A 20,320-nucleotide genomic window follows, 5' to 3' on the forward strand; every position below is an offset into this window, starting at 1 on the left:
CTCCCTGCCTCGCCTCTTACCCCACCTCCCCCAGGTCTGGGGGTCTTCAGGCATTGGTGTGGGGAGGGGTCCCTCTGGGGATGGGAGCCCTTGCCCTCCCTGCCTTGATTCTCTCCTGGGTTTAGCCTGTTACAGGCCTGTGAATGTCAGTTCATCAGGCACTAACTACATCTACTCTCGGCCTTGGGTTCATTTGACAAATATTTGCTGAGGGCCTCTCAGGCCCAGCCCCCTACTGCATGGGCCTCGGCATCTCTTTGAATTTCCGCCAACATGCTCTTAGCTAGGACAGACAAAGGAAGAAATACCTTTCTATGAGTCCTGCAAAGTTTACCTCCTTCAGTCCACAAATATTTATTAAGCACATGCTAAGCGCCAAGCACTGTGTAGGGCCAAGGGCAGAAAAGTAGACCCTCTCGGAATTTAGTCTAACTGAGCCTTGGCCCCCATTGGGAGGGGAGTTCAGTCTTATGCTTCCTTTGGTGACTGGAGCTCTTGGCCCTTGCCCCTGATCCTGGAGGAAGAGTAGGTGGGAAAATCTTAGGCTCTGGAGGCGTGGAGGTAGGGTAGCAAGGTGAAAAAGACATCCTACCCTCATCCCCTGTGCCGACAGAGCTTCTTGAAGTCTCTGGCATGTCTGGAAGCCTGTTAAAAGGGCAAATTTCTGGGGCCCTGCTTGGACTTAGTGGGGATCACTGAGGGCCCAGGAATCTGCATTTTAAATGCATTTAATCCCTGGTATTTCTGACACATCCTGGAGTTTGAGAAGTGCTGCCTTGAGAGACTGGACAGGCACCTGCTTGTCATAGGACCCCCTGGGGTAGAAGGAGGGGCTGGGACATACTACACCCTCTATTAGCAAGGGTGAGGTAGGGGGAGCTGATCTTTTAAAAAAGATCCCTGGTTTGTTGCCTAACACTATTGATCAGCTTATGTGTAAAGTGTCCTGTGCCCTTCCCTACTAGTAGGAGGGCAACCTTTACTGGGTGCCTAGTTCTCTTTCCCCTTGTCTGGGTAGAATGAGGACCTGAACGCCCCCCTCCCCAGGAAAACTAGAGCAAGACAGGGAGCTGTGGGTAAGTCCTGTGCCAGGGGTCCAAACCTCACTGACTCCTAGTCACCCCTCTTCTCAGAAAAATATGGACCCAAGCTGGAGGACACAGTCAGTCCATGTCCCTTGGCCAGTTAGGCTGGCCAGACCAAAGTCTTGGTCTTGCTATTTGTCTCTGTCCTGCCATCCTGTAGAATAGAGAATGACTCAGTGTGGGGCAGGTGGACCCTTGCTTCATTGCTCCTCCTTTCCCACTTTGGCAGGGAGCCAGAGCCAGGGGCAGGATGACAACAGCTGGCCTACCCCCTTCTCTTCCCCTGCACCTGTTTGGGGCTCTTGAGGGGAGGCAGATGGCTGGAGCACAGCGCCCCTCCAGCCAGCCCGGGGTGGAAGGATGCCTGGGGGCAGGTGCTGGTGGACAGATAGACATTAAACTCCATTCATATCTGCCCTGTCTTCACTGTTCCTTTCTCTGGTTGTCAGGAACCCTGGGACATCTTCTGTGCCAAGAGTTGGGAGCCAAGCAAAAAGCTGCCCAATTTCTTTTCCACTTGGCCTAGTTTTATTTTATCTGATGGGAGACATTCTTTCTCCAGGTGTATCAATGCGACTGGGATTTGGAGGGGAGACTGGTGGGAGCGGGATGGACTTGAACCCCACCAGGCCCCAGCTCTGAAAGCCCACCCCAGCAATTAGACACATGGGCACACAGGCTATAGGCCAAGTAGCCAGTTGTACGGAATATGGCCTGGGGTGGCTGGGCAGCCAGGGAAACTGGAAGACTCTTATCCCGTCCAGCTGTCCTCAGCCACCCAGCTGTCCCTGGCTTTGCAGGAGCAGCTGTCACCCACTTCCCAAAAGAGTCAGGAGCAAAGGAGGCCCATAAAGCTGGAGCTGCCCCAGGACACAGGGTGGGCTGGAGAAGATGTAGGGGGCCTTCCACTCCCTGCACTGGTGTGCACCTTTCACATTCACAGGCACACCTTGTGTCTCCCTCCGCTAACCGCTCAGACCCTGAGGTACCAGCTTTCACCCCCTAGGCAGTTACCTCCCGCCTTCCCAGGGAGGCGATCACTTCTCCCCTTTGGGGGCAGGGCTGGGTGTCAGGAGCGCAGCTCCCACCCCACGGACTCGGCCCAGATGTGTGGAGCCCGCTGGGAGGCGACCGCCGGGGGGTTTCCTCTCCGTCACCCCTACTGCCCGAGCTCTTTCATGTCACTGTCCTCCCCTCCCCGGTCCCAGCCCCGGAGCCGAGCAGCTGCGCCCCGCTCCCCGCCCCCAGCCTCTCTCCCAGCTGTCTTTGGGGTGGGGCCGGGCAGCTGGGGAACAGCTGCAAGTCGTGGGGTGGGGGTGGGCTGGGGTGTCTCCTGCAACAGCCGGAAACAGCCTCAGTGCCCAGGAGGAGGTGCAAGGAGGCTGGAGGAGGGCGAGGCCTGGGGGCATGGCCAGCTCCTCTGCCCCTCCCCCATCGCATCTGGCCAGGCCAGCTGAGAACGGGGTAGACCCCAGATCAAAGCCCCCTCCCGACTTCAAAGGGCACCCTGGGGGCGGGGAGGCGGGTGGGGCAGCCGGAAACACCCTGAACAGTGAGGCCAGTGAGTCAGCGCCCCAGAGCCCTCACTGGAGGCAGAGACCCCACGTTCTAACCTCATTTCTGGGTTCTTCCAGGCCCTGTTCACATCCACCCACTCGGACCCCATGGTTGTCACCATGCCCTTTCCTCCAACACCTTCATTTTGTCCCATCTGAGGGTGGGGGAGAACCCATAAACACTTTCAGGACTAGACCTGGCCCCTTGGGGGATTTCCTAGCCCATCCCACATCTGCCTGCTGTAAACTTGGGGTGTAGGGAGGGGAGGGTCTAGGACATGTCCTTCCCCAACCCAGTGCTCTAGGCCTACAAAGAAAGGGGGGCTGTGGGGTAAAGAGAGAAAGAAAATTGATTCCTGGGTATCCCTGGACAGAGCTCACCACACTCAGCCCCTCTTCTAAAGTGAGGCTCTCCCTACATGATTTGGGAAACTCTTCCCTGGAGATGCTTTAGAAACAGTGGTCTCTAGAACCTAGGATCCTGGTGCTGGTTTTAGAACCCTCTGAGTCCTGTTTCTTCCAGTTAAAGGGGCAAGAAAAAAAAATAGAGGGCACTCTTGGATTGCCCCTTCCCTATACTCTGCGCAAAAGTGCTGGGGCAAGGACCTGGGATTCATGGCTAAGAGTCCAGAAACTTCATTGGAGGCTGAGGGGAATAGAAAATAGTTCCGAGTGTGGGACAGAGGCAGCTAGGGTTGGGGCTCCTGGTGAGAGGTTATAGACCAGGCCCAGGGGGAGTCTGGCCTTAAGAACATCAGCTTCTTCCTTCCAAGTCTTTCTTCCCTCAACACTCTACCCTGTCTGCCTACACCCAGAGGTTTCTTTCCCTTCCAGGGGAGGATGTATTCACTCTCTGCTTGAATTCCTCCAGTAACAGAGAACTTACAGCCTCAAGACACCCCTTCCACAATGAAAGCTCCTACAAATAACAAGCAGAAATCTGGTGGGTAGAGTTTTGGCCTCTACCATATTCTCTGGTGTATGAGAATCACACCCCCTGAGTGAGGGAGGCCTTTAAGAGCTGAAGGCTTCTTCCCTAAAATCCCCTGTCCCTGGCAAGGACTTGGCAACGGACTTACCCCAGAGTTCTGCACTGGGAATCTGAATGCCTCCTCCACAGGCAACCAGTTTTCTTTAATTGCTGTGTGGTTAATTCCTCTCAACTACAGCAAACTGGGATATTTATGACTTCTCCTTACACTAGATCTTCTTCAATAATTGGATCTTCCTTGAGAGGGAACCCATCTGCTCAGTGCTATAGGTTATTTCTCACTGTTTACATTGAGGCAAGAAGAGGATGACATGTTGGGTGGGATGTGGCAGAGTTTCCAACAGCTGGTAGAGTGGGCCCTAGAGGTGGCACAGGCATCTCAGGATTGCAGGTAAGAAGTGGAAGGAGGGAGCAGGCTTCCAAGGACCAAGCGTTAAGGGTGGTGTGCACTTCTAGTCCCCCTGGAAAAAATGGCAATGAGTCACTTGACATGGATGTCCCGGCTGCCTGTGAATTGGATGTTGTCATCAGACACTCTCCATGTGTGTGCCTGCTGCAGGGCCCTGAGAAAATGGGTGGCTCAGGCCCTAATGGATAGGGCCTCTCCAGCCACACCAAATACCATCCCTTCCAGCTGCAGCTGCCTGGGTTGCACCCATCAACTCATGCGCTTAGAGTCAGTCCTCCAGCAGTGGTTCCATGCCCCAGCAGCTCTACTCATCCTTTGCCTGAAGTGTCTACCTAGCCTCCAAGTCTCACCTCCCCTGTGCGTCCCTCCCCACCCTCTCCAGGCAGGGAGTAATGAATGATGCATGTGAAATGCCAGGTCTGGTGCTGGCATAGGCTGCTTTTGGGGACTGATAGCTATCCCAGCATTTGTGTTCCTTTGGACCAACCACACTCCCGTGCACTTAGCGCTCTCACTTGGTATTTTAACTAATGATTTACATGTCAGGTTACAAGCTGCATAGCTTATGTGTCCAAGCAGCCTGTGCATCCCAGGAGGACATGAAATGTTAGTCATTGATTTTTCAGAACCTAAGACAGTGCCTGTTTCATTCATTCACTCATTCATTCAACTAATAATTATTGAGGTCCTTCTGATGCTGGGCTCTATTCTAATATTGGGGATCCCCCAATGAATAAAGCATACAAACTCTGCCCTCTTGGAGCTACTAACTTAGTGCGGAAGAGACAGCTGACAAACAATAAATCAATAATTGTGAGTTGGTGATCAGTACTATGAAGGGAAGTAAAGCGTGGTGAAGGGGCATGGCAGTTTTTATATATGGAAGTGGTCAGGGAAGGCTTTGCTGAGAAGGTGACATTCAGTGGAGATTTCAAGAAATGAGGAGGCAAGATCTGGGGATATTTAGAGCAAGAGTGTTCCAGGTAGAGGGAATAGCCACCAAGGCTGGAGGCAGAAGATGCCTGTTTCAGGAACAGCAAGGGGGTGAGTGTCTGGGAAGGTGGGTGAGGGGCAGAGCAGGGAGTGATGAGGTCAGAAAAGCAGGAGTGAACAGGTCAGGACATGGGGCATTGTAGGCACTCTGCTTCTGCTCAAGAGATATTTGTTGAGTGAATGAATGATGGGTGAATGAATGAATGCCACATGCCTCGGCTGTCAGGGCTCTGAGAGTCACCTAGCCATCTTCCTGGGGAGGTGGGACTCGAATCATGCTCTAAAGGAGAGGTAAGCAAAACACAAAAGAGGGGGCAGACTCCTAGGGAGGAGGTTGCTACGAGCACAGATGCGGAAATAAAATTGTGGGAATTACGTAGGGGGACAGCAAGGATAGCTCATCTGAAGCTCAGGGTGTGTGTGAGAGCCCATGACTGACAGGTCTATAAAAGAAGTTTGAGGTCAGGTCAGGGGGGCCTTGAGTAACAGGATAAACAGTTTGGCCCTGAGTGTCCCACAGCAGCGGAGCTTCCGAAGGCATCTGAGCAAGGGAACTGTGTTCTCGAACAATGGCTCTGAACACGAAGGGGGTGAACGGCCAGGCAGTGGGGGACAAGGGAACCAGCTAGGAGGCAGCAGGAGATCCAAGTGAGAGAAGGTGGGGGGTCGGGGTGCAGGTTGGCCCTGGCCCAAGGAGCAGGAAGCACTGTGGCTAGGCCTCCAGGTCCTGCTGCTCAGGCCAAGGGATGGAAGCCGGGATCAGACCTGCTCCTTCTCCACCAGCCAGCTATGGGCCCCGGAGTCAGCAGAAAACCCCGGCCCCGGGGAGGAGGCGGTGCAGAGCCAGAAGCTGCTGAGGGAGCACTGGCGGCGAGATGCCATTGTACGTCCGCAATCAAGATACTTCAGAGGAAATCAAAAGCACCAACTGGGGAAATGATGTGTACACTCTCATTCTCTCTCTCTCTCTCTCAAACACACACACCAACTTCTGCCTCCAAAATGGGTCAAGTGAAGGCTGTGGGTGTGGGCTGGGGAGGGAGGGCTGGAAGGAGAGGAGGCCCAGGGCCCCGAGCAGCCTGGGCGCCCGTGCCCATTCACCCTCCTGGCATAGGGGCTGGCAGCAGCTGCAGGGTGGGGTGGGCCGTGAGGATAAATATACACCTCCCCATGCATATGGATAATGCACACAGCTGCCCTGCCTGCTTTTGCGCTCATTAGGACCAACTGTTTCAGGAGCGGTGGCAGGCGGGTGGGAGGGGGTGATGTGCCCATTCACAGACTGGGGGTAGGGGGGCTGCTTGCAGCTGTGCAGACACCTCCCCCCTGCCTGGATCAGCATCTCAGCCCCTGAATGCCCCTTCCTCCTGCTTTTCCTTCCTCCCAACTTGCTGCTCTGGCATATCTGAAGGTCTCAGGGTGGGAAAGGGGCCTAGGGAGTGAGTCAGGATGAAATCCAGGCTAAATCCCCACCAGAGATGGGGGAACTGAGGGAAGAGTTGGGCTGTATTGGCCCCAGGATGGGCTGTTTCTTACAAACCAAAGTTCCTTACCGCTTTCTCTCCAAATGCCATCTTTAGCATCCAGGCAGGAAAAGTGTTTCCGCCCTGTCCTCTGGAGGCCCCAGGGAAGTCCCAATCTTCTAAGGGGTGTGGGAGTGATGTGCCAGCACAGTTTCACAGGATTCTGACTTCTTGGCAGCGAGGAAGGCTGAGAAAGGGAGGCTGGTGGGCTCCAGCTCTCCTGAGCAGGTCGTCCAGGTGGGACTGGGGACTGGGTTGAGGGGGGGTGAGTGTTGAGAGCCAGGCCTGCGGAGGGGTGTGGCTGATGGCCCAGGCCGGGGACCCCAAGTATGGCTGGGCAGCTTGGCCCCACTTAAGGGCACCTGGCTGGGAGGCCCTCAGCTAGTGCCGAGGCTTGCTGCTGGTGAGGGGCATCCTCTCCCATATGGGTCAGCAGTGGTCCAGGTGACGGGCCTGTCCAGTCTCAGGAACATGCATTCTGTTAATAAGGCAAAGAAAGATGGGGCGGACTATGTGGGTGTGTGACTGCAGTCAGACCTTTCTCTTGCCCCTCCAATGGTCTAAGCGGGCTCCTGGGAGGGCTGCCCCATCCTCCATTTTGGGCCAGGGCACTGGATGGGGGCTGCAGAGCCCTGGGGGGAGAACAGAGGCAGCCGATGCCAGGCCAGGGCCCAAAGGGAGACAACCTCCCTGGCCTCTTTCCTTTGTTGTTAGGGCAGGGCCGGACACCACCTGCCCCCTCTGCTGGTGGCCTCCAGAGCAGCAGCCACCTCTGGGCTCTGAGGAAGAAGGGTCTTGTGGAGCCTGGAGAGGCTAGTGGCGAGGTGAGAGAAAAGAGGTAGGCCTCTGGCCTGGTTTCCTGGAGCCCTGATCCCCCACTGCTCCCAGCAGTTCCCTGTGTTCAGTCAAGATGGTGCCATGGAGAAAAATGGTCTTTCTAGCTGACGGGAATCCCAGTTCAGCCATTTCTTAGCTGTGTGGTTCTAGGCAAGTGACAACCTTAGAGAGCCTTGATTTCCTCAGCTGGGAAAGAGATAGGAATCTCCTAGGGCTACTTAAGGGATCGAATCAGGGAATGACTAACAGGTGTAGCAGTTTGCTGAGCTAAATGGTACTTCTGCCCCCAACCTTTGCAGTTCTCAGCTTCAGGTATCCCCGCAAGTTCTCTCAGAAACCAGGCCCCTCCCTGACTCAGCTTGCTCTCTGCATTTCTGTCATTAATATTTCATTTCTTTAGCAAAGGATTTTTGTCCCTGGGACACTGCTATTCACTCTGGAAAAAGAAAACTCTCCCTGCTCCTTTCTGCAGGAGGATTCCTCAGCTCCTTTTTTGAGCTCAGAAGCCAAGAGCCAAAAAGGTATCATGATATGAACTGGGGGCCTAGCAGTCGAACAGGCCTGGGTGAAACTCCTGGCTCCAGCCCATTCTTCTGGCGTGATCTTGAGCAGGTGATTCCAATTCTGTGAGCCCTATCCCCAAAGTGAAAGATAACATCCACAGTTAGTAACGTTGTTACAAGGATTAAATAAATAGTAATTGCGAAGTGCCTGGTACAAGTGGGCGCCCTGATCTGACCCTGCAGGGCTGGGTTATTGGCTGTATCACCACATGCCTGTGTGTGGCTGGTTCTGGACGGACACACACCCACACACACACACACACACCCACACACACACCCACACACACACACACACACACACACACACACACACACACACCCCCAACATGGTGCTGGACCAGCAGATTCACTGCAGGAAGCAGGAGCTCTCGCTCCCTCCTCCCTGCCTGGCTCCTGGTGCTGCAGCTTCTCTGTGTTCTGCAGTGTTGGAAAAGGAAATTACTGAACAGATTGCAATTAGGGGGGGGAAGAGGGAGAGAGAGACAGAGGCCCTAAAATGCAGCTTCACTGAGCGCTAAACTGTGTTTTTGCCCGGAGCCAATCAGGAGCCTCTGACAAAAGCCTGTTCCCACTTACAAATCTAATTGCAGGAGGTGTGGCTGGGGTGGCCCTGGGAGCCCTGGAGAGAGGAAGGGGCTGCCAGCACCTCCAGAAAGGCTGCTGGCTGACTGCTTGTTGCCTTGAAACTTAGAGAGCCACGTGGGAGGGGAGGTGGGTGGGCAGAGGTCTTGGGAGCCTGGATTCTAGGTTTCTGAGTTCTTGTAACAGCTACCAATGACTTAGTAGCTACTCTGCACTAGACATCCATATCATCAGGAGAACTCCGCAAGGTAGATGATTACCTCATTTTACAGGTTAGAAACTGAGGCGCAGTGTCTCAACTATGTGCTAGCTATTGCCTTATGTCTACCTTTATTTACATTAAATCTCTTTAAATTTCCTGACAACTTTAGTCCCATTTCACAGATGAAGAGGCAGTACTCAAGAAAGTAAGCAACTTGCTCAAGATCACAGAGCTGATTTACGGTTGTACAGGGATAGTCCTCTGGGTCTGGGAGACCACAGTTTAATTGTATCACACTGTCCCTTTATTGTGCAGGGCATTCTGGGTAGAGTGGCCAGATTTAGCAAAACAACAAAAACAAAAACTGGGATGGCCAGTTAAATTTGAATTTCAGATAAACAGTGACTTTTTTGGAGTATTATAAGTATGTCTTAAATATTGCATGGGATAGACTTGTATTAAAAATGATTCTTCGTTTATTTGCAATTCAAGTTTATACTGAGTGTCCTGCCATTTTCTCTGGCAACACTAGACTTTCTCTTCCTGCCTGGAGCTCCCCTCTAGTCAGCCAACAGTTTGCCTTTAAAGGTGGGCCCTTGGGGACCAGCCGGGCTGATGTGTCTCCAGGCAGTGAGGCTGCCAGAGGGGAAGACAAGCGCTTCTCCAGAGGGCAGAGACCTGGCCCAGAGCCCACTCTGCCTTCTACTGTGTGACTTTGGACAAGTCTATTTCCCTCTCTGAACCCTCCCTAAAAGAAAAATTCAGTACTGGGTACTAGGTAAATGCCAATATTCTTGCCAGTCCCAATTTCCCTAATGTCTCCCTTTTTCCTGTATGTGCAGGATGGTACAAAATCCACAGTTGTGCTGCTGTGAGGATACCCAATACTTGGGACAGGGACTCCCAGGGAGCAGTGCTGGTGAGAGGAGACCCCTGATGTGAACTTGGAAGGCTGGGGGCTGAGCCTGCTGAGAAATGGGCCATTATTGTCTTGTCTCCAGAGGGGGCAGCTTGCTGCAGCCTTTGGACCCAGGTCCCGGCCCCGCCCACACTAATGGCTCTGTGATCTTGGGCAAATTCCTTAACCCTGGCCCGTGCCTCAGTTTCCTCAACTGTGAAGTGGGGCTAATACTGCCCCATGAGCTATGTGCAGTGTCTGGTATGTAGGAGGGACTTAATAAAGGGTTATTTTTTGTGTCAGCAGTGGTGGTAAGTTACATTCTTCCAAAGGAAGCACCTTGAGGGATGCTAACCCGGGAAAGCACAAGCACATGGCAGTCCCCTCCTCTCTCCCCTTTCCCAGCGCTGGCAAAGGACACCACACTGTCCAGGCTTCCTTCGATTTAGCTAAATTTTATTTGTCAGATTTTTGACAGACGTCTAAATTATACATTGAATTTTCCACATGACCAAATACCACGTCCCTTCCTTTGATTATCATTCTCAAAAGGGACTATAAAAAAAGAAGCTTTCGATGGATCAGACTGAACCCTGAAACCACATGGAGTGCAGAGCTAAAAATAAAAGGAAGTAAGAACTGGCCCCTGAGAAGGAAAGAGAAATCAAAGCAAACTCTGACGGGAATCAAGGGACAAATCCTGGTGAGGGTGACATGGTGTCACCCTCCAGGCCAGGCCGGATAAGGAGCGGCCGACAGTGAGGGTGGGGCACAGAGTGGCGCAAAAATAGCCACCGCTTTAGCCCAGAGGGGAATAAAGAAATTTGTCAAAAGCCAGGAGAGAGAGAAGTGAGAGGGAGGGAGGGGAGAGGGCAGGACTGCGTCCTTCCAGCAGTTTGGGAGCTGCGGACCTTAACCCCGGCACATTTCTACCCGCCGACAGAATCGCTGACTCTCAGCAGACATGTTCCCCAGCTCAGCCCACATCAATGACACCCTTGTTTCCATAGCAACCAAGGGAGAGTGAAGGGGAAGGGTGTGCTGCCCTGGGCGCAGGGAATCCAGCCAGAAGGAGCCGCACGGGGTAGGTCAGGAGGAGGGGAGAGGGGAGGGGAAGGAGTTTTTCCCACAACTGGTCTGAGCACGCATCCTGGGGCCCCTGTCCCAGGCCTTGCCTGTCCTCTGGCCCCCAGGCCTCTCCCCGGCACATTCAGAAGCAGTCGTGCCCAGGGCAGGTCTCACTAATAAGACTCACTGGAGGGTGAGGGGGGTGGATGAGAGATCCAGACTCCCCTCTCTAGCTTCCAATCTGTCCTCTGATTGTGGCCCTGGGGGGTTGAGGCGGGGCTGGGGAGAGGAAAGGGGACTTTAGAAATATTTTGTTTTTACAAATGGGAGCTTTCAAACTCTGCATTTTCCAGGCTTCTCTCATCTACCCTGTGAGCCCCAGGAGGGTTCTGTGGGGCTCAAAGGGAAGATGAAAGCCTGTGACATCCACAATGTCTCTGTGTCTTTAGCTGAGAAGCAAATCTGAACATTCACAGAGGCTGTTATCAGAGGAGGGCAAGTGGCTTCTGCCTGCTGGCCGAGGCCCTGGGGGGCCCTTTCAAACAGCCCCCTAAGTTGGTGGTAAAAGAACAAAAATATTTCACAGACCATCTACTGCCCGAGTCCAAGTTCCATATCACAGTGTTCCCAAATTGCAGACCTCAGAGCAGGCATTTTGCCCCTCAGATAACATCCCTGGTGCATTATTTGGAGGGAAAAACCATTTTTAAGTGTTAGAGCCACATTTCCAGCCTGACAGAAGGGAGATTTCTGGTTCCTTGTAATTCTGTTTTGCCTCCTTTCAAAGCAAGACAGATGCCTGGGTGAAGACAGACAAGCCAGAGGAGGCTGCGGGGAGCAACCAGCTCAGTGGTTTAAAAAATCTCACCTTCTTTTGTTTTGCAAGTCCTTACAGGTCTGTCCACATCCACCCCAGGGCACCTTTTCATGTCTGGCCTTGTTAATGATTTTCACCCCAGACCGCCTTTGAAGCAGGTCAAGGTTCGGCCTCACCTGCACACCTTGGTCCAGAAAGGCAGAGTACTGAGGGCCAGGGGGTGGAGTCACCCTTTCAGTCTGCTCACACACCTTGGTGGGTTTGGGAAGGGCCACCTCCCGGGATGAGAGGGCGGCTGCTCTCCTGGGACCCACCAGCCGCTAGACAGTCTCTTATTCATTCTCTGAAAACCCCTGAGCTCAGGCACCAGAACAGAGTTCAATTCAGGCGCCAAGGGATGCTCTGGCCAGATTTCCCACGTTTGAAGCCGGGGATTTCTTAAGGCTCAGGGAAACAAGCTCTTTTCGCAACATGGGGCAAGAGAAGTCTCCTGCCATTCCTCTCCAGTCAATCAACAGAGGACACATTTTGCTGAAGAGAGGCAAAGGGGACCAGCAGCTGGGGTGACTGGCTTCCCTGGGCATGGCCCCGCTCTTCCCAGCAGCAAACCCTCTCCATCTGTGAGCAGCCCACACCACCGAGTTGCCAGCACTGTAAAAATTGATCTCTTCTACAAATCGATCTGCCTGGCTTTGCTCAGTAGAGCAGGTTCATGGTAAAGCTGCATTTATTTTTAAAATCTGATAGCACTGGCCTATTGTGATCATTTAAACACAGAATTCTTTGAGCTTTAGAAATCCCTTCTATAGGACGGCCGTGGAGAAGCCAGCTAATCTCAGAGTCGGCTGCTCACTGCTCCACTGAACTGGAGAAAGCCTGTTTACGCTAGCCTGAGCCCTCCATGTGAGGGCTTTTTAAGGACCTTGTAATTTTTCTGGAATTAAACCTCCCACCTCTCCTTACATTCCAGATGTCATTACAGTCAAAAGTCCTAAGAATTTGCTTCCCTGTGAGGCTGACTGAGGGGGCTGGAAATGGGGTATGTTTCTGTGGTGACTTGTTTGCAAGAAAGGCTTTTTTTTTCCCTCTCCAAAGGGTGAGATTACATACACCATCTCCTACCTGCATGACAAGATGGTTTAATCATCTGCTATTCCTCTCCTTCCCCGCAGCGGCGTCTCGCCCGGACAGGCTGCAGCCCTGGTAAGTCACTGACCAGCACCAGCAAATACTGTCTTGGTTTCAACACCATGGAGGGGAAATGTAAGGACAGGTCAGGAAATAAATGACCTTGGCTTCTTCCTCTTCCTCCCCTTCCCCCACTTTTTTTCCTTGGAAAAAAAAAAGCCCACTGGAATTATCTAAACTGCAATGCAATCTCTTGCTCATTTAAAAAGATCTCATTTTCTAATCATGTGCTTTGAGACATTTAATACTATTTCAATTATGCAGAGGAAATAATATAATTCCTTTATTTGAAAAATGATACTGAACCTCAGAGATCAGTTAAATCTACTGCTGGAATGGGGATTCTTTTTAAACTGTGTTGTTCCCTCTCTTCACACAGCTGTAGCTGTACACAGATGGAAAAACATTTGGTCAGAAAGCAGCAAATTAGTGTTTTTCAGGACAGAATTCAGCTCCCGCAGCTCCTGCATCTCCATTCGTCTAGATTTTATTTCTTCTTTGCATTGACATTTTTGCAGACCCAGTTCATGCCGTCCTTTGAGGGAAAGGGGCAGAGAGAGGCAGTGTTAGTTGTAAGAAAGGCACCACAGACTCCAGCCCTGGAGGGGAGTGGGCGAGGGGAGTTGGCGAGGGTCCTGGGTCCTCCTCCCCAGCCACCAGCTCAGCGGGGCTTGCCTGCCCCAGGGGCCCACCTGGGTGACCAGGGACAGTGGCATCCTGGGGAGGAGGAGGAGGAGGGAGGCCACTGAAAGCATGGGAGAGAGAAGGGAAGGGGAGTGTCCAATGCCTGAACTTGAGATGGATCCTCAGGAACTCCCTCTGAAAAAATAAACACGTCTGCCTGGATCCAAGGCCTGATTGAGGAGCTATCAGGACAGATTCCAGCCATTTTTGGCTTTTTCTAAAAGCTGACCTTTGCTAGGGCATTAAATTCAATAAGCCACCCTTCTGGTGCCCCAGTGTGTTTACAGTGTGACAGTGTACACTTGGGCTAAATTAAATTTCTTTTTGGAAAAACAAACCAACTGCAGTGTGTGTTACTACACACACACTGGGGCAATGTACATTTATTTCTCTTCGTGCAGCCCCACAGAAAGGTTTAAAAGGGCCTGGCCTGATTCTTGTAGCTTTAAGCACTACCAAACAGAGGGGCTGTGGGGGAGGTTCCCTTAAAGGCACAATGACCTTGAAAGCGTCCTCTCTTAGAAGGCGGGAGGAGAGGGACAGAGGTAAAAACTACACAATGCCTACAGCCACCCGGCAGGCGGCATGACTGTTCATGGATGCCAGGCCTGCCAGAGATGACCTCCTCTTCAACACCCTTTGGAGCCATCCCAAATGCTCACCCTTTCCCCACAGTCCATCCAACCTCCAGGGGTGTGTGGAGTTCTCAGAAGCCCAGAACAAAACCAAAGGAGGCTCCTGCAACACACCCCTTTCCCCCTGCATCTGTCACACACGCTCGCTGGAGTCCCTGTCACATTTGCACATTTCAAGGCGTACATGACATTCAGAGCCCCGCATTTCCTGTGACCAGGGAGCTGGTTGTTGAACCTGAACAGCTGAGACAGTTTAAAGTAATAAATATCAGCTGACACCCTCGGCCATTCGGAGCATTAATCCCATAAACAATACATCTAGCAGGCATACTATCTCCTGGCTAATCTGATCATAACCTGAATTTACAGTGATTAAAACTCCGCCAGGTGCCATCAGAGCACTTGGGCGGGAAAACCAGATAATCTGATGGCTGTCCTGGAGCAGACCTTAGAGCATGTGCCAAGAAGAGGCTGGCCAGGGCCGAAGGCACAAAGGTGGACAGCACCTGGCAGCAGTGGGGACGAGGGTGGGGGAAGGCTGTGGTGGGAGAAGGTGGACTCCGAATGCATCTCCAATTACAACTGGGTCAGCTACTTACTCTGAAAAGCTGAGGCCAATTTTGCAACCATCTTATGAAAAGGATTAATTTAAAGAGAAACATGTTTAATTCTAGGAGCTAATTGGTTTCTAGGAAAAAAAAATGATCACCGGCCAGGAGGTAAAAAAGATTTTACAAATAAAGGAGGGATGAATAAGATAACCATCTTCTCTTTGCCTTCGAAGCTGAATAGCTCAGCACTTATGTAGCACTGTCCATCTTCAGGAACCCGCACAAACACCATCAAAGGTGCATACCTCAAGATTTTCTCCTCTATAGAGACTTGCAATATGTTATCAAATCATCTCACAGAAATCAAGAGTTGTGTTCCCAAGCTATGTGAATACCGGTTTTACCCTTGTTTTATGGCTGATTATAGAGGGGGGTGGGTTTCTTTTATTATATGTAACTGAACATGAATGCATTCAAAGAGATAAGAAAAATATTTACTCAGCTGCAGGAACCCAGCAGAACGTGGAGGGTGAGGGGCCGCTCTCTCCTGGGTATCTGTTACTGAGGCAGAGGGGATTTAAATGGGGGAGCCCTGCTGAGTGGCTGGCCGTGTCCTCCAGATGTCTGTGTGGGCCAAGGTGGCAAAGCCCTCCAGCCAGTCCTGCCAGCAGAGGGCGCTCAGAGGCAGGTCCCACCAGCTCACCTGCCACCTGGGGGTGGGGTGGGGTGGGGTGGGGTGGGGTGGGTGGGTGTGGGGGGGGTTGGGGCACTCCACACAGGGAGAGTTACGCTGCTCTGGCTCAGGGAGGCCGCCCTCGCCCTGATCTAAAGTGTTTGGAGGCTGGGGAGTTGTGCATTTCCTGTTCCTACCCAGAGGAGGACCTGAGCTGGAGGTGAGAGGGGTCTGGGAGGCAGTATTCAGCGGGGAGAGGGGAGGCTGTTACCTCTTCAATCAAATCAAGCACAAGCCGTGCCAAGGTGCCCACTGTCAAGGAAAGATAACAGTGCTGTCCAAGATCCCTGAGGGGAGGGTGCATGTCGGACTGGCTTGAGGTGTTTATAGCACTTAGCCAGGTGGCTGGCCTGCAGTAGACATTTAATTTCTATCTTTTAAATTAATCCTTGTAACAAGCCAGTGAAGTAAGTACTACCAAAATTTCCACATTAGGGATGAGGAAATGGGGGCACAGAACAGTGCGTGGCAGAGGCGGGCTGTGAACCCAGGCAACCTAGCTCCAGCATCCACACTCTTTAACCACTGACCATTTCTCAGTGTCTGCGGGCAAGTGCCAGAGGGAGGCGCTCTGTCTCAAGCTTAAACAGGAGCTGGGGATGGCCCTTGAGCTAGCCAAGGGAGCAATTCTAGCTTTTTCTGCCTCATGACTTCCAGCTGAATATAGGGGCATGAGATGGAGCAGCCCCAGCCAAGCACCCCGTGTGGCTTTGCCACAGCTCTGAAGGTGGCAGAGGCTGTTTCTGGCCACTCAACCCTCAAGATTCTGGGGGCTGCAAGGTATCTGTGCACGTGGGAACCTGCAGATTTCCCTCGCTGCGTGATCCCAGCATATTAACACTCTGCAAGCCCACCACCTCCAGCTGTACATGGAAGCTCTACATTTAGAGACAACACCGCAAGAGGAAGAACCCTCTGCTTCTCAAGTTTAAATCAGCAGCCACATCACTCTGACCTTAATTGGTAAGGCTTTGATTTTTTAAAACAGATGACTGAGAAAAGGTAATTGTTTACTTGAAGTAGGTTACTGCTCTTTCTCCAAAGAAGGAAATGAACTCATAGGTTTGTTTAATGGTTGAACTTTTACTGTCAAAAACTGGTTTGACCAAATTTCTGCACATTTGTTCATCATGGGGGTGACAATCTTATGCCATATGGCATGAGCAGTCCTCCCTTTCTTCCTCCACCACACTTCCCCCTGACCACGCTTGCTGAAACTTAATTTGAATTGATTAGCTTCAATTCAATAACAGCAACTAAGGAGAGACACTGAACCTCAAATACTGAGCTCTGTTTGGCCTCTTGGAGAGGCAATACATTTTACCATGTCATGATATCATTCCTTACCAACCACTGGGAAAAATATAAGGCAGCCCCTAACCATATGGGTGGAAACCTACTAATCACAGGTCTCTATGCTCCAGGATTAAAGGCACGATGCCCTTTCTATGGGAAGAGTGGTCTCTGATTGCACTTCTTTTAATCTGATCTCTCTGCAAAGTATCCATCACTACTCGATGGCTGGAAGGAAGCAGTGGCAGCCATGGTTGGGTGGGCCTGGTTTTTAGTGCCAGGAGGACTACACCGTCACACTAGTAATTGCTTTAAGACGAAGGAGCTCAGGCCCTTGCTGAGCAATGCAGCCTATCCCATTGTGCCACTGGGCCTCTGGGTCAAGGAGCAGCTTGGAGGCAGCATACATAAAATACTGCTTGCTATGAATACTTTTTCTGGTGACAAAGGGCGCTACACCAGAGAGGTAGCAAAATCGCATGTCCCAAGCTTCCTTTCTTAGTCTACAGAGAGGTTTGAAAATTTAAAAATAAACCCGAGGTCTGACTTGAAGATAAGCAGTTCCATGCACACTTGGAGTCAAAAGTAACTGATGCCAGGCCTAGAAAGAAGTTGTAAATGTCATTTAAAAAAAATACCGAAATTCTGTTGACATATTAAGGGAAAAGTCCCCTGGATCGAGGAGGAAGAAACAAAACAAGACCTGGGCTAGTGCATGTTTTGGGTTCATCTGCAGGGCACTCTGAAGTACAGCTCACACCTACGGGCTCAGCCTGCTGGAGGTGCTCTGCATGCAGGTGAAACCTCTGTGAGCCGGATCCTCGCTCCTGCTTGGAGAAGGAAGAAAGGGGATGTGGGAGGGATGTGAAAAGAGGACGGGCACGAGGTTGGGGGCATGGAGAGTGATACCCAGGAGAACCTTCCACTAGCTCAAAGCTCTCCGGGTAGGCAGGTCTCTGTTATGACTAAGGCTAGAGATGGGGTTGAAACTGCTGATCTCTGCTTTGAAAGGAAATTCTAATGCAGTGTAACTTTAATTAAACACACACATGCCATGTTTTACAGAGGCGATGTCTTCAAACACCTGAAACTACAACAGCCGAGGAGAGCTGTGGTTTGGGGTTTGCATTCAGGTCTGCAGGTGGAGGATGGATTGATTTCTCTACACCTTTTTCTGGCTGTAAGCCAGGTCCTTTGTTCACTATTTTCTAGACACCCAGGGAAAGGAAGAGTCCCAGGGCTGGATCTTATGTACGAGCAGAGGCCCCGGCAACCCTGGCCTAGCCCCAGGGTGCAGAGGGGGGCTGCCTGAGGGGGCTGCAGGTTTTCCCTCCCTGACATTGTTCAGTTTCTCCTCTTTCCACTTTCATCTACTTGACATAACCGGGTCTCTTCTCATCACTCCTCTGGACTGTGGGGCTCTCTGCAGGCAGAGCTTCCAAGATTGATGTTCTCCTTCCACTTCTAGTGCCCTTTACCTCCGCTCTGCTCTTGACAGTTTACTATGAGAACCTGTTTTAATTACACGATGGGCTGCCTCCTTGTCAGCCAGGCAAAGAAAGACCTGTTCTGAACTCTCCTGAAGGCCTCAAAAGCCAACTTCCACACCCACAGCAGGGGACTGCCCGTCCTTGTAAAGACTGCACGTATTTGCCTTCAGAATATCCAGCAGAATGAGAGCCTGAAATCCATCCCAGGAATCACTAACTTCCATCTTCTCAAAGCCTGTGTTTAAGCTACTCAGCTGAGGCGAAGTGGTACACCTGCCTGACTGGTCCAGGGGGCGTAGCTCACCACCTAGCAGCTCTGTTCCCTCGGCTCCCCACTCAAGGGTTATTTATCAGCAGAGGACAGGTCTCTCAAATGCATTTTGATTAAACACACACAAAAACACAATGCAAATAGAAGCTCTGTTTTTAAACATCTGAAACAGTAACAGAAATTCCAGGTCTTTTTTTTTTAACTTTTGTACATCTGCTTTCAGGGTCATTAGAGCTGTGGTGACATACTTGACCCACTTAACCTCTGATCATTTTGGTAGCTCTGCCCGTCACTGATCAGCTTTCAGAGGGTAATGGGTGGGGAGGGCAGAATGGGAGAATGGAATAGGAATTTAGGGAATTTTAGTCATCTTTACCCAGAATCTCTGTCTGAAAGTGATCTTGTGGACATTTTTCTTTTTTAAAAATTTTAATTAATTTATTTAAAACATTGTTGTGGGGGGAGGTGATTAGGTTTATTTATTTATTTATTTAATGGAGGTACTAGGGATTGAACCCAGGACCTCGTGCATGCTAGGCACACACTCTACCACTGAGCTACACCCTCCCCTGCTTATGGACATTCTTCTAGTGAAGTCGTTCACTTTTAGGAATACTTCAACTGTTAATTAATATGAATCATTAAAATGCCTGCTCTTGAAATAAGCAATGCAGTAAAAAAATTCTACCTAAGTGACTCTTTACAGTGAAAACCAAGAAACTGGCTGAGTGGGCAAGAGCTCAGGTCAAAGGCAGTACCTGAGAGGGACATGGTCAATCAGTGCCTCACAATGTAAAGCATTTCCACAGAAAACTCCACGACCTTTCTCCAGTCCCCAAAGGTTACCATTAAAGGACAATAGACAGCAGATTCCCTTCTTAATTAACATTTTTATTAAATAACTCATTTCAAATAATGGTTAAATTCTCTAAATTTATATCATTCTATTAACCATAATCTAATCTCATTAACCTTGAAATCCCAGTCTTAACTACCCAATTCTATACACCATGGTACTATCTACTCAACTAATTAAGTGACCTTCAAACTATTTCTCCTCCGTATAAAATCATTATTTTTCTTGCTCACGGTTCTTTGTTGGATCTCTCTTGATATCATTTCCTGTGAACCTGGTTGCTGAAGGTCCCTGATCAGGGAAGAACTTTCTAACAAAATCAAACCATACATGATGGTCTCATTTGATTCCTGCCTCCCCGCATCCTCCAACTGTCTGATAGCTCACAGCCTGTTGTTCAGCCTAAAGATCCTGTGACTTCAAGGGAACTCCATTTCTGTGGTAGTTAAACAGCTGGAACACATAGCTCTATCCTGTCGCCTCTGCCTGGCTGGCTGGGGAAGGGTAGGGGCCAGGATGAAAATGACCAGAGCTCCCTCCCATCTCCAAGCTCCTCTGAGGAAGCACCCTTGACTTGAATGCCTCTCCTCTAAATACTGATTCTGGATAACTCTAGCCACTCCTTTTTATATCCCTAGGGCTGGCTGAAGAAACAAGAGCCTCACGGTTAATTCCGGCTTTGCTTTCTTTTCCTTTCGACACTCGGGCCAAGTGAAAAGGTTACAGAGCTGTCAACCACCACTTTCTCAGGAATGTGCACACAAAGTGCGTTTATCTGCTTAAGCCCCACCTTTAGAGTCCCCAACCTCAAGATGCTCTCTACTTTCCATATTTGGGTTCTAAACCATTTAGAGAGGCAGAGTCCTCTTGCTGAAGTGGTTTGTACAAACCCAGGAAAGCTACTCTCTTTTCCTGGGCCTCATCTTCACCAAAATTACCTTAGGCCTCATGAGGACCATCTTATGCATAACTGAGGGAAATACTTTAGGCAGAGTTTGATTTTTGTTTAGAAGTGAGAAGCTAAATAAAATGATCAGAGTTTACCTGTTCAAAACATCCTGGGTTGTGGTATACTGGTTGGACCAGCTTGTAAAT

The 20,320-nt window shown here is 50.8% G+C and overlaps 1 protein-coding gene across 1 annotated transcript in view; it reads right to left on the reverse strand.

The window, feature by feature from the left end:
• Positions 1-12,968: 12,968 nt before the first annotated feature.
• Positions 12,969-20,320, reverse strand: part of ARL3 (ADP ribosylation factor like GTPase 3) — a 28,241-nt gene continuing 20,889 nt past the window's right edge. Inside the window, exon 6 of the mRNA XM_031461664.2 lies at positions 12,969-13,247. Coding sequence (XP_031317524.1) covers positions 13,200-13,247 — 48 coding nt within the window. The 3' untranslated portion in view covers positions 12,969-13,199. The remainder of the gene's footprint in view (positions 13,248-20,320) is intronic.

This window comes from Camelus dromedarius, chromosome 8 (assembly GCF_036321535.1).
Source record: "Camelus dromedarius isolate mCamDro1 chromosome 8, mCamDro1.pat, whole genome shotgun sequence".
Classification (NCBI taxonomy): Eukaryota; Metazoa; Chordata; class Mammalia; order Artiodactyla; family Camelidae; genus Camelus; species Camelus dromedarius.